The following is a 14809-nucleotide window of genomic DNA, read 5'->3' as shown; positions in this document are numbered from 1 at the left end:
TTCTCCAGGCCGGTATTGATCGACGTACCTCACTTCGCATCCGCCCGCGGTAAGGAAAGGGAGATAATAATCCTTCGAAGCGAGAACGGGGAGAGTTGGAAGGAACACGACAACGCTGCGGATAACGACGATACATTAGTCAGCACACCGCACGGTAATATTATCGGCGATAATATCGCGGCTGAAAAATCTCAGGGATTCCCTTCCCCGTTTCTAGATCCTCAAATGAGCGCTTCATATTCGGGAAGGATAACCCGCGTCATGACGACGGACTTTCCGCAATACTTCGCGATAATAACGCGGATAAAGCAAGAAGTTCACGTGATCGGTTCGGAGGGCGGAATTCTCATATCAAGCGTGGTGAATCACGTGCAAGCAGTTTTTCCGCCCGGTGCTTTGACTAAAAAAATCAAAGTCGGTCTGCAGGTGAGACAACGTTGATCTCGCAACTGAGAACTGAAACTCGGGTGTTACAGGTATATCGTGTACATCGAAAATGGTTTTCAGGCACATGTTATACCGTACGAGTTGACCGCAAAGCTGCTGGGAAATTGTGTGGCAGTTTCTCCCGTGATCACGATCGAACCCAGGAGACGAAAATTCCACAAGCCGATAACTTTGACGATTCCCGTGCCGCAGGCTGCCAATAAGGGAATGATCAATCAGTACGGCGGAGACACGCCGACTTTACGTTTGCTGTGCAGCATCGCTGGTATTCAGTTACACATATAATTGAAAAAATCAATGAAGCGTGGGTGGATTTCGCCTAATTGAAGCCAAATTTCAAGGTGGTACCAGCGAAGCGCAGTGGGAGGATGTGACGGGATCCACACCGTTGACGTTCATGAACGATCGCGTCTCTTTCACAACGACCGTTTCAGCGAGGTTCTGGCTTATGGATTGTCGAAATATCGGCGAAGTCCCGAAAATGGCAACTGAACTGTACAGGGAGTCACTTTTTGTACCGTTCGTCACCAAGTGAGTTTACGTAACGCTACGTGCAATATTCGTACAATATCATACTTCCGGCGAGTGTTTATTTAATCGTATCCGCAGCTTCGTAATTTATTCAAAACGAATGGATATCATCGAGGCGACCCTGCGAATACTTTGCATGACCGACGGTAAGGAAGGGCTGCATACTTTGGAGCGACAGGAGGAGTTCGTAGAGATTGTTAAAAGTCGGGACGTTGAGGTAATTATTCATCGCGAATCGTTAGCTGAGATGTGACGCGTGACCGTGATGTGAATTTACGAAAATTACAGGCACTCGATGGCAAAGATTTGTACATAGAGTTCAGTGGAAATTTGACTCCCGTCACCAAATCTGGGGTCCAATTGAAATTCACTTTCAAGGCCTTTCGTCAAAACCGACTCTCCTTCCACGCTAAAGTTAAGGACCCTCTGCTCGACCCCGTGGCGAGAATGTTGTTCATGCGTGAGCCAAAGGTCGCCAAGGGTGAGCCCTCGCAGCAGCCCGTTTGTATATTGAACATCGTACTGCCGGAGCCAGTTGGAAAAGAACAAATTCAAGGGAAGCTCGACAACGAAAGTGGTGAGTTATCGATTCGCGTAACATAATTCATCCAAACGAACAATATCCACGGACCTGTCATGACTACATATATTCTGCATGGGTACACACAACCACGGTAGACTTTGAGGATTCGAACATCATCAGCCAGAAGATAGACTCGTACGCGTCCAAGTACGACACGGAAGGCAAAGAGAAGTCCGACGATCCAAAGATGGTCGTCGTCTCACCGTTGACGGAACGCAAATCTTTCGTTGGCGCACGTCGCAGAAGTCGAGGAGGTATGAACATGACATAGATGACGATAATTATAATCTTTATCCCACACACACATAAATCTCCGTACCGTTCGTATGTGACAAGCATGTGCCTTGGTCGTACAAAAAACATATACCATACAAGTGCCGTTGCCATAGGGTGTGTTGGAAAAAATTTTTGTTTTTATTTTCTTATCATGGGGGCAGAATTTGTACCTTATAAAAAAACGAAAATTTTTCAGATGTGGAAAAAATTTTTTACTTGATATTTGGAGGTAGCCCACTCGTTTTTTGAATGAATAATTAATCAAGTGAGGTACTTCCAGCAAAAAAATTTTTTTAGTCACAAATTATAAAAAATATCTGAAAATTGTCGATTGTGATTCTTTTGTACTCGTTCACTCTTCAAAATTTTCTTCCTATTATTTTTGTAATTCAAGAATAAAATCAAAAAATGACATGCTCTATTTTTGACTTAAAATTGAAGTTGAGTCGGGGAGCCCGAGCTTTGCTGGAGTCAGGTAGCCAGCAGGGTAGCGCTTTGTTGTGAGACGTCACCTTCGAGGCTGTGCAGAGGTTACGCCCCACAACAAACCGCGCGCCCGTGGCTACCTGACTCCAGATAAGCTCGGGCTGGATACCCCGTTCTCGTAGACCGAGAAATTCGAATATTTCGACCCATGCATGAATTGCGACTTATAATTTTTCTGCTCCCAACAGCGAATAATTGATGATTACTCGATCGATTGCACGAGTAGATGATTTTGGCTTTCAAATTTGGATTCCTGAGCTGATTATACGTGAGATTACTCTTGGAGAAGCAAAAATAAATTCGATTTTTGAGCAAAAAATAAATCACGGTTTCAATTGGGTTTAATATGCTTTTCTTACGTATTTTGATCTCAGGAATCCGAATCTGAAAGAAAAATTGATCCATCTCTAAAATTGAACGAATTATCGCCAATTTTCAGCTTTTTGGGGTCAAAAATAAAAAATTGATTTTTTAGTCTGTATAAATGTAATTTGAGCTCAGACATCCGAATCTGGAAGAAAAATTGATCTATCTATAAAATTTATCGAGTTATCGCCATTTTTTCGCATTTTTTGGTACAAATTCGAAGATATCTCGAAGGGAAAAAATCGTAGCTCAATTTGGACAACGGATTCGTGTTCCTGAGGTCAAAATACATAAGAAAAGTGCCATACGATCAATTTTAAAAAATAAAAATTTTTGGTCAAAATTTGAAAAAATCGTAAGGGGTACCCCTTGGAAAAATCTCAAATTTTGGCCAAAAATTTTTATTTTTTAAAATTGATCGTATGGCACTTTTCTTATGTATTTTGACCTCAGGAACACGAATCCGTTGTCCAAATTGAGCTACGATTTTTTCCCTTCGAGATATCCTCAAATTTATGCCAAAAAATGCCTAAAAATAAGGATAACTCGATCATTTTTGAAGATAGACCAATTTTTCTTTCAGATTCAGATTCCTGAGCTCAAATTACAATAGTATAGACTATAAAATCAATTTTTTATTTTTGACCCCAAAAAGCTGAAAATTGGCGATAATTCGTTCAATTTTAGAGATGGATCAATTTTTCTTTCAGATTCGGATTCCTGAGATCAAAATACGTAAGAAAAGCATATTAAACCCAATTGAAACCGTGATTTATTTTTTGCTCAAAAATCGAATTTATTTTTGGTTCTTCAAGAGTAATCTCACGTATAATCAGCTCAGGAATCCAAATCTGAAAGCCAAAATCATCTACTCGTGCAATCGATCGAGTAATCATCAATTATTCGCTGTTGGGAGAAGAGAAATTATCAGATATATCGATTGGATTTAGTCGTGGACCCACTTTGCTTCGTAGCAATCCATACATGAGTCAAAATATTCGAATTTCTCGGTCTACGAGTACGGGGTATCCAGCCCGAGCTCATCTGGAGTCAGGTAGCCACGGGCGCGCGGTTTGTTGTGGGGCGTAACCTCTGCATAGCCTCGAAGGTGACGTCTCACAACAACGCGCTACCCTGCTGGCTACCTGATTCCAGCAAAGCTCGGCTCCCCGACTCAACTTCAATTTTAAGTCAAATAAAGAGCATTTCATTTTTCGATTTTATACTTGAATTACAAAAATAATAGGAAAAAAATTTTGAAGAGTGAACGAGTACAAAAGAATCACAATCGACAATTTTCAGATATTTTCCATAATTTGTGACCAAAAAAAAAAATTTTTTTGCTGGAAGTACCTCACTTGATTAATTATTTATTTAAAAAACGAGTGGGCTACCTGAAAATAAGAGAAATTTTTTTTTTCCAACCCACCCTAACACATATAATTTTAGTGGCCCCTAGATGGATTATAATTCGTAACGCGTTAGATGCAGAGTACGAATGAGCGAAACTTCGTAAAAAATCGCCTCCCAATCGGGGTATAGACTGCGATATTTCAGCTCGCTCACCGAGGCACATACCTGAATCCATACCCGATTTAAGTGTATTTACTTTGCTCGCGTGGAAACGGTACATAATTGAGTTACAGCTTCGGGACGAAATATGGCTTCGATAATTCGATTACCACCTAATAGCATAAAACGAGATTCGGATATCGCTGGTACGAAGTGACTTTTAGTCCAGAGAAATCTATCGTTCAAGTCCGTGTTCGCGTCTCTTATCGTGCAGTTCGAACCGGTATATTTTTTAGTGATAGTAATTAATACCTCGATATTCTTGATATCGTAATTTCTGTCCGCCCGTCCGCAAACGCACTCGATTCGACAGATTTCATAGGATCCCTCACGAAACCTCTTCGACCCATTTGCCCCTCGGTGCGATCTCCGATACTCGAAGGGGCTGTTCAAGCATTGCGGCGGTAACGCTATAAACACACACTTGAGCCAATACACTGCGAAGACGAGAGTACACGATAAAATAATGGAAAGCTGCACGGGGACAATAGCTGAGAAAGTGTGCAACTCAAACAGCGATGGTAAGGCGGACGGTTCGAATTGCAATTTGAAAAAATTAAAGAACGCAAGCTACGCTGTCGGTTCGGAAAATTCTGTCGGGTTAGAGACTTCGGACGTTGCGTATCTCCTGCCGTCGACGAAGCAATCGAAAGGAAGTAAATCTCCGGCCGGAAAGTCAAAGCGAAAGTCGCGATCGACTCGTCGGCGATTGAACGCGTTGACGAACAATACGTCGCTGCATTTTTCGGACACCGATTCGGAGGGTGAATTGGTGCTGATAAACCCCCGCGCCAACAACGTCATACCAACGTCCGAGGTAGGAACGTGGCGACGCGGCGATTTGCCCAATCCGACGATATCCGTTACGGCTGACGAGGTCGAGGGTCGCGCAGGAGACGAAGCTGATACCGGCGCCGGAGAAGGTGGTACCGGTCTCTACGATTTCCATAGGTCCGAACGCACGACTCCCAACCACAGCCGGAGGCAGAGCTACGTCGAGAACTTGACGGACTGCGATGAAATATTCAGCAGCGATCAAGAGGATGGCGAGGATAATGACGGGGCCAAGCTAACGGTAAGGGAGAAACGGTACAGTCTAGGTGGTCACCCCCGCGAAACCGATTACGAAGATTTTTCGAACGACGAGGAGGACGCCGACGGGGAGGCTATGGTGGCTGGAGGACCGATTTACGTGCCCGTAGTACACGCCAACATGTTCGCCGATTACAACGGCGAGACGATAACAACGAAGGAAGGTGACGGTCCGTTCTCCATTGAAGTCCGGAACCAGTTGTCCTTCGACGAGGGTGCCGTCGGCCCTTATCGCGGTACTTTTGACGAGACGAATCCGGACCCGTCGAACCAACAGACCGGAACGGACAGCGAGGACATGGACGCCTCCGACGAGGAAAACGTCCCCGAAGACGGCGGGCGTCGCGCTTTCGACGAAATATTCCAAGACCTCGATGTTGCGGGTACTTCGCAGGTTGTTGAAAACCTCAACAAATCGGACGAGCCCCGACACTTCCTGACCGTCGGTACACCGGTCGACGACGGTTCGATCGATGGACACACCGACGTGGAAGACATCGAGTGATTCTTGTCGTTGTCAGCGGTCGTTTCGCGTACAAGATTTCCACACGTATAGATCTGCATTCGGATTTCAGGATCCACGGGGCGAGAGAGGGTGCTTCCTATTGCACTAATTTATCCATACACTTGGCACTTATTACCGAAACAATGTACACTTATAGTATATAATATTGGCGACGTAAGATTTCAAAGAGTAGCGGCGAGCGGCGGGGTCGCGGGAATTCGCGTCGACGGATACGCGAAATAGACCAAGCGACGCGACGTATCGATAGGAATTCCAGGTAGACACACAAACACACCCGTTGACCCGTCCGTACGCATATCGACGAATACGTACGTAGAATATTCGGATACCTCGAATAATGTTGACTCGAAACGCGTTGAATTCAATTGTTAATCGACTATCGTTGTGTAATATAATTCGTTCGAAGGGTGATCGTAATTTATGTGATACGCATTACATGTATAACGCAATGTATACGCCCATGTATGCGATGATATAATAAAAAGAAATAATATGAGGAATAATTCTTGGTTGTTCTAGATGCCGCCAATATCCAAGAATCCTTTGCTCAAAACGCGGCTTGCCCTCTAGAAATCGTAGATGCTAGTTATCCCCATAAAATAGATGCTGGAAAAATAGATCACCACGGAGACGACTCTCCCGATGTTATCGAGAAGAAAACTTACTCGGAGAAACGGAAATTCTGGGAGGAAATCGGCAGAAGAAGAGACGCGAACAGTATGGATCAATCCGAGTCGGAAGTATCTCGAGGCTCCTGCCCCTTGACGGGAACGGACACCGACGGGGAATTGACCGCGCGAAGCAGCATGATTTCCGAGATGGAGGGTGAGGTGGAGGTGGAGGTGGAGGGGGATCAAGGCACGGATCAGAGAAGGACCGAGGTGGAGGAACCTCCCGTCGATGTGCTGGATATCTCTGAGTGCTCCGTAGCCGAGAAGGCTCATTATTTCGAAGAACAAATTCAGAAAGAGTCAACGGTCGCCGCGATTGCCACTAGTAAAATTATCGCGACGACCAGTTCCAGGGTGAAAAGTATCAACTACGAATCGGAACCGGGTGACGAGGTGGCGATTAAAACCAAAGTCTCGAGTACGGTGGAATCGACGGCAGTTGATCAATCCGCACCACCGAATCACGAGGCAGATCACAGAAGGCAGGCCCCCGACATTTTATCGATTTCGATCATTGATGTCTGCAACAATATGCTCGAGGAGGAGAAAAAACGAGGGTACGCAGTTAGCGGCGAAGAGGATAAAGCGACACTGTTCGGAACGATTCCGGGTGACGAAGAATCGGTAATGCCGACGCTCGTGAGGACTGAAACCGAGAAATCTCGCGATGGGGATGGAAGTAAGTCAGAACCGGAAGAAGCGAAGTTCATCGAAGCTCCGATACCCGAGGTATCCCTCCGAAAAAATCAACAAGGGGTTGGGTTGGACTCGCGCGTCGGTACAGAGTCGAGAATCGAGGAGAAAGAAACGGCAGAGGCGGATGCAAAAGAGTTGGCGAGTCATGAGAATTTGTCGACGGACGATGGGTCCGTGAAATTTTCCAGCTCGAAGAAAGAGGAGGTGGGAATCGCGTCGGATATTAGAGCCGAAATCGATGTATGTCGCGACTTTTTGGAATGCGAAATCAAGACTGCTCGTGACTCGACATCTCTTCAAACCGACGAAACGATTCAGCCGACGAAAGTCACCGCGATAAGAAAAGAATTCGAGTCTAGAATCCCGAAGCATGTCGGGGCGGTTAAGATTGAGAAAGAGCCGGTGGTCGCGAAGCCGAGGGAAGCCACCGCGAGTAGAATACCCGTCACGACGAGCGAGTCGAAAATTCCGGCGGTGGTCAAGGACCAAGAAGCGAAAGTTAAGACTCGAGGAGATCTCACCGCGAATATCGCTAAGGGAAAGGATCCTACCGAATCGCGAATTCCAAAACGCATATCGGAGGCAGCCGCAAAACTGGAAACGGGCGATCACGGTATCCGGAACCAAGATGAGCTTGTCCAACAGTTGACGCAATCTCTCGGACCGGTTAGGGGGGGTAATGCCGACGGAGAAAGGGCATCTAGATTCGGTTGGGCGTCAGGGGGGGGCGTAAGGGAGAACGAAGAATCTCGTGGGACAACGGAATCGGTGAGAACTGAAAAAAAATCCAGCTCCGTCTCGGTACGAAAATCTACGGAGGAGAGATCGGAATTCAATGAAAACGCCTTCGGGGCATCCGGGAGCACATCGGAGAACAATGGGGCGGGTTTTGTGTCCACCGTTAAGTCAACCGTCGATCATCGAGTATCAGCGAAGACCGAGGAAACGGAGGTCGTTTCTTCGGAAATCATCACCGCCGAGGGGAAGACCGTGGTCGCGGTTGCGGAAAGGGAGCAATCGAATGAGATAAAGAGTGCAACCAAGGAACGCACATTAGTGGAAGAGTCGTCGACGCAAAGAGTCGAGGAAAGAGAATCCGACAAGTGTGAATTGGAAACGAAATCGGAACGAGAAACGTCCGTAACGTTGCTGGACGACTGCAAGGTCTTCGTAGCCGAAGGAAAAGCCTGCGAAACGGTCATCGATAGTACGGAACGGGTCACGCGCAAACTTTTCGAAGACGAACACGGGTCCACCGCCGACGACGAAATAATAAAAACCGGGGGAGGCACCGTCGCTTCCGCGAGTGTTGACATTCGAGGCGATTTGTCGATGGCCGAGGGTGAGCCGAGGTCCGGAATTTTCCAAGCGTCCTACGAGGCTCGGTGTCGTTCCGATGAGGTGAATCCGGCGAATGAGGAAGACGACGTATCGGCGAAGGAGTTCGAGGCTCGCAACATAGCGGAGACGATCATTCAATCGATCCAAACTGAGATTGAAAATAGATCGATGAGTGCCGACGGTATTCTAGGTGGTGACGTCCCTGCGCGTAGAATGAAACGTGACGAGAGTGAGGAATACCGCGACGTCTCCGACCAACAATTAATCGAGTCCGAGAAGTTGGCGGACCGGATTTTCGAAGGTGAGACAAAACGAGAGAGCATCAGTATTACCGAAGACTTGACCAGGGACGAAGAGTCATCCTCGATGATATCCCGTGACAGAGAGGGCAGCCTACCGTTCGAAACCTCGAGCGCAAGGATGTCGCACGAACGAGACATGACCGTTAGCCCGAGTACCGCGTCGGATCACACCGAGATGGAGGATTTCGTGGAGGGCGAGTTCAATGAATCGAGTGACACCCGAAAACCGAGCGTACCTGCGGATCGGTCGGCAGAAATAACGCAAGACCAGAACCGGGAGCAAAAAATCCCACCCATCCAACGTAAAGAGGAGTGTGCCGTCGTACTCGAGCGAAAGAAATCCTTCGATGAAATGGTGCGCGAGGAAAGGGGAGCTGGTCCAACATCGGGCGCCAGGGTGTTGGAGATTATCGAACCCGATGCGGGTGGATCGGATGATTCGACTGGGTGGAACCCGGACGACAGAAAGGCGAATCAAGAGGCGAAGGAACAGCTCGTCAAACTTTACCCGGATAGGGACATCACCGTTAGTCCGAGCACAGCTTCCGAACGGACCGACTCGATCGACGACTCGGTACTGGGCGAGAACGCGAGAAACGTCTATGAAATGTCGGTCGAATGTAAGAAGCCGGACGAATACAGCTTCGAGGTGGATAGTTCGCCGTTGTTTTCGCCGAAGGCCAAAATACAGAGCCTAGAGATAAAACCAGTGGATTGGATGATCGGGGATGAGAAGATTGAAATATCTGAGCCGCTGCAGCCTTCGCAGGTCTTCAATCAAGAACTGGAAGAATACGAATCGGTAGTCAAACAATTGAGGATGGAAGGGGCGATCGGAGAAGAAGTGACTCCGCCTATTGCTCAGGAGCCAAGTCTCAGGTCTAAATTCACGGTGATTCCGGTGAGCGACAAGCAATTGGAGAGCGAATTGGTTGAAAATAACTTGGACGTCAGTTGCCAGGAATTGATGGATACCTTACAAAAAGAATTCGATGCCAAAACTCCGACTGACAATTTTTTATCCGAGACGGTTAGACACGGTTCATGGACAGAAAATGTGGCGCAACCCGAACCGGTGCACAGTGCTCAGGATCCGGATCCGCGACGACAACTTACTGAAAAAGAAGATGAATCGCCCATTGAAACGGACGCGATCGCGACTGGCAACGAAAACGCAAGCGGGGACGTCGGCGAACACTTCGATAAACAAAGGACCGAAGTGCCGGTGAACGAAGTCGAAAGATCGATCGGCGAGAAGGACGTTATTCGCGATAACATTGAGCCAATAAAGCGTGAGGTTTTGGAAATCAGCCCGGCGAGCACAGAGGACGAAGGGACACCCAATCGTCAGCGCAGGTTCGATCGTCAAAAGTCTCATCACGATGCGGGCGTGAATTCTAGCGGGGTGCGGGCCAAAAAAGAAGCGGACATGGGAAGTCTGGATCTCAGCTCAAGATACGCGATTACGGTACTTGATCAGGTTGTAAAAAAAGAAATCGCAGAGGTGAAAGAGTCTCTGGAGGCGGCAAAGCAGGATCTCATCGAAGAGCTGAGTGCAGAAAACTGTGAAACCGTTTTTCAAATAAAAGACTCACCCTCGGAGTTCCAATTCAAATTGCAGCCGGAATCTATACCGAACGAGTTGCCTTTCCTCTACAAGGCACCTCCGGTCATTGAACCTCTGGACCGAAGCACAGCCTCACCCGTCGCGAAGCCTCGCAGTACTTGCGAAGATCAATCCAAGTTAGAGAACGACGAGAATCTCGGATTGGAGAGTGATAAATTCGATGACAACGCCGAGCACGCCGACGAGGAAAATCTAACCCAGAGATCTGGTGGGACACCGGAAAAAATCCCGAAAGAAGTTTCTCCCAAGACGCGTGGAATGCCCCCCGCGAATCTTGCCGACGATAGCGAAAATCCATCGGCGATGGATGGCCACGTCCTCACCTCTGTCCCGGTCCCCGTACCAGCCAGCAGATCTACTTCCGATGTCGAGAATAAGGAAGACGCGTTTCTGATGTGCCCTCCTCAGCCGGCCCCACGAAAACGTCACAAGCCCGCGAGGGCGTCGAAAAAAATGAAATCGGACAGTGAGAATGACCTCGGTTCCAGTTCCGGGGAAAGTAATTATCAGTCGTGTGACTACGAAATCGGAAGTGGCAGCCGGCCCAGTTCGTCGGATATCGAGGCGATGCAGTCCGGCATGCCCTCGGGTACCGTGTCAGAGTACGAGACAGCTCTCATGTCTATGGAAAATTCGTCAGCGTCGAGGCCGACTTCCCAGGATTATCACACGGCGATAAGTTCGTTGAGCTCGAGGGAGTCTATAAAATCACTCAACTCGGAGAGTTCCGGGCATTTGGCGAGCATCGAAAGTTCCAGCGAACTCTCCGAAACTCTGGTGCCCTCGGAGGGTGACGTGGAACGAGATAATTTGGATGAAAGCGCGGATCACATCCTCGACGATGAAGTCATCTGCGGCGTCGACGCGTCACGCGTCACCGGGATGTTTTATCCCCTCGACGACGGCGATCTGTCGCCCCGTGAATCCGTCGGTGCCGCTGTGAGCGATCCCGAGGAGCCGGGTATCGGCTCGGCGGTACCCTCTCGCATGAAAAGATCCTCCGAAATGATATTCCAGCAAATCGAAGGCTCCTCCGTCGACGAGGCTGAACCCGTTTCCAAGGAAGCGGAGGTCGACGGCGCAACGGAAGAACTATTGACCGCGGGGAGCAAGTGCACCGACAATACAACGTGGACGATAGCAGCGGAAGGCGAGGCGGAACTCGGACGCGCTCAGGTGCAATCGGTAGATCTGACGACCTCCCGCGTCGACGAGGGAGGAGTCCAGAGCGTTTGCACCCAAGTCACTTCGCGAGAACACAGTTCCGGAAGGAGCGTCGAGGGAGTCGCGGCCGAGGCACCGAAGTGTCAGGTAATTACGGCCGTTCACGCGGACGAGTACGCCGAGTCCGATCAACGCCCGGACTTGACGTCTATTCAACAAACGAGCATGTCTACCTCGTCAACGTCCGGAATGTCGTTGGAAACGGTGGTAGACAACAAAGAGGGCAAGCAAGACAGGCGATCTCCGGACAGCGATTCCTTCGAGCTGGTCGACAAGCCCGATATAATAGACGACTTCGTCGTCATCGAAGAGGTGGGCAGAGAGGCGGAGGAGTTCGACTCGGAGGGCAAAAGCATCCACATAAACAGCGGCGGGATATCGTGCGCCGTGGCGAAGAACTACGACCGTGAGGTGGAGAACTTGATTTCCAGCAGCAAGGAGGAGGGTCGGGTGCACTCGCGGAGTCTGAACGCGCAACGAAACAGCGATTTGTTCGACTTTGACTCGGAGGAGAGTCCGCCGCAGGTATCGAACGAGGAACAACTGTACACCCAGTCGTACTCCGACGAGGAACAGTACGAAGGTGGCAAAAAGTGGGTGGAGATGCAGTTCCAAACGGACGCACGCGGTTACGAAATCGACTACGACCGTGGCCCCCTCGAGGATATCAAAGAAGAGGAGATCACCGACTTCGAGGCTGGCAGCAGCCGATTCGGAAGTCTCGGGAGTCACAAGGAGTCGGTCGGCAGCATCGGCAGCACGAGAGGGAGTCTCGGCAGTACGCCCGAATACGACGTGCTGGCTGGCAGAAGATATTTCACCAAACCGTCCGAGCACGATAATCTATCGCTGAGTTCCCTGCAGGAGTTCGAGAGTCTCGAGAGCGCGGTAGCGATGGAAAATTCGAAGAAACTCCACTGCGGCTCCCAGGATTCGATAAACAACGGTAGTTTACCGAGGCGATACGTCGCCGGGCGCACGGGTCACGGGGACGACGTCTCCTTGTCTTCGTTGAAGGATTTCGAAGGGCTGGAGTCTGCTTGTCACGAGGCCCACATAATCGAGCTACGCGCCAGAGAGGAGGAGGATCTCCTGGATCACGAGAGTCCGGAGAATCGTTACAAAATGGAGAGTCTGACTCGCACTAGAACGGAATCTAGCGCGCCGGCGTCCTTCAACCCGAGTACCTCGGGATCTGATGATTACGAGAAGCGTATCAGAGAGATAGACGAGATTATACGTATCGCTCAATCGAACGTGGAAAAGTTCGATCGTCAGGATGACACGGCCGACGACATTTCACAGATCGAAATAACGGACAACGAACCGAGGGACGTTAACGCCGCCGACAACAACGTTGTCTCAGCCGGGGTTGCTCAAGGCCGAACCACGGGCACGGAATCAGGAGTACACGCCCCCGGCGCGAGTCACGATCAAGTGTACCCGGGTGTTCGCGATATCGAAGAACAGCCGAAGGACAAGAACATTATGGAAACTAGTACGGATTCTTTGGAATTGGACGAGTACGACGCTGGACGCAGGTGTGATCCTTTGTGCCGGAGTTCAGATTCGTTGGAATTGAAGACAGCTTTGGATATTCCCTCTCTGAGTTCAGATTCCCTGAATAATGCCCGGGACAGCCGGGAAGCGCAACCGGACACTCTGGATCGATTGAGCAACGCGTGCAGGCGATTATCTTCTGACTCGCTGGAGAGTGCACCTTTCGCCGAGCACCGCGAGAACAACGTCAGCTGCGGGAACCGGAATTACGGGGAGCTGAGCGACACCGGAAATTCCTCCGAAAGACGAATTTCAGAGAACGAAGCCAGCGGCAGCCTACAGACTAACATAAGCCTGAAAAACACATCGTCGAACAACGGGACGTAAGACAAGCAGCGACTCTGTCTCGATGTTTGAAGGTATGCGTTTCAATGCCGGTGCATCAGTATCGCGAAGGAATCGCGAATTCCGGTGAATCTCCTCGACCGTATTTAATGTCACCTTCTTCCAGGCAGTGGTCTTTGCAAGGACAGCCCGCTGGTTACCGACGCAGTCCACGACGAAAGAATATAGTGCAGCCGAAGCTGATGACGAAGATTTACATGCCTAAAAATCTGAGAACTATGATTGCTTTTTCGTAATCAGTTCTGGCGACACTACTCAAGAACGATATACTACCTTATGTGTACAATTATGCTTATCTCATTGACACACACACAGCCACCCACATGCCCAACACGTACCACACACGAACACACACACGCCATATGAGGCATTTCAGATCAAAGGGGTCACTCCCTCCGATACATTTTTTGGAATTGATGAAACTTTTTCTCCGTCTCGAGGAGTCTCAGATACTAGACTCGGACCACTTATTAACGCCGCGAGTAACGATGCCCAAAAGCTGCGATTTATTATAAAAATTGGGAAGTTCGACGTTTCCGCTATTTCCAATATTTCAACGGGATTTTCTCCGTACCCCTTTGGATCTTTTCGATATTTAGGAGAAAAATATGTTTTCATATGCTCATGCATTTGGACCTCAGGAATACGAATCCGTCGATGAAATTGAGCTATGATTTTTTCCCATCGAGATATCCTTTTTTTTCATTTTTTGGATCGATAAATTTTATAGATAGATCAATTTGACTTCGAAATTCGGGTTTCTGAGATCAAAATATTCAAGAATACCGTAGAAAACCCTGAATAAAAAGAAGGTCGGATTCTGGCCAAAATTTTGAGTCAAATTTAAGATTATAAGCTTGGCATTTTTCCGGCCTACAAGGGAACCCGAGCTTTGCTGGAGTCAGGTAGTCAGCAGCGTAGCGCTTTGTTGTGAGACGTCACCTTGGGGGCTGAGCAGAGGTGACGCCCCACAACAAACCGCGCGCCCCGTGGCTACCTAACTCCAGATAAGCTCGGGCTGGATACCCCGCTCTCGTAAACCGAGAAATTCGAATATTTCGACCCATGCAGGAATTGCGACAATCCAAAGTGGGTCTACGACTAAAACCACTCGATATGTCTCATAATTATTCTGCTTCGAACAGCGAATAATTGATGATTACT

The 14809-nt window shown here is 48.7% G+C and overlaps 2 protein-coding genes across 4 annotated transcripts in view; both read left to right on the top strand.

The window, feature by feature from the left end:
- Positions 1-14809, top strand: part of LOC105688578 (ankyrin-2-like) — a 23454-nt gene extending 8645 nt beyond the window's left edge. For 2 of the 3 annotated variants that reach the window (XM_020853850.2, XM_020853852.2), the window contains exons 20-27: positions 9-426; positions 508-712; positions 789-978; positions 1057-1195; positions 1267-1555; positions 1657-1815; positions 6399-13659; positions 13752-14809. In XM_020853850.2, coding sequence (XP_020709509.2) covers positions 9-426; positions 508-712; positions 789-978; positions 1057-1195; positions 1267-1555; positions 1657-1815; positions 6399-13627 — 8629 coding nt within the window. In that variant the 3' untranslated portion in view covers positions 13628-13659; positions 13752-14809. The remainder of the gene's footprint in view (positions 1-8; positions 427-507; positions 713-788; positions 979-1056; positions 1196-1266; positions 1556-1656; positions 1816-6398; positions 13660-13751) is intronic. The other variant, XM_048657114.1, reaches the window with a different exon arrangement.
- LOC105688597 lies at positions 4097-6382 on the top strand. Its single transcript, XM_012405040.3, has one exon. It carries the CDS (start codon positions 4728-4730, stop codon positions 5856-5858), a length of 1131 nt encoding a protein of 376 aa, XP_012260463.2. The 5' UTR covers positions 4097-4727; the 3' UTR covers positions 5859-6382.

Source organism: Athalia rosae, chromosome 6 (assembly GCF_917208135.1).
Source record: "Athalia rosae chromosome 6, iyAthRosa1.1, whole genome shotgun sequence".
NCBI classification, from domain to species: Eukaryota; Metazoa; Arthropoda; class Insecta; order Hymenoptera; family Athaliidae; genus Athalia; species Athalia rosae.
The sequence above is the reverse complement of the archived record's forward strand: the minus strand, read 5'-3'. Positions and strand labels throughout refer to the sequence as shown.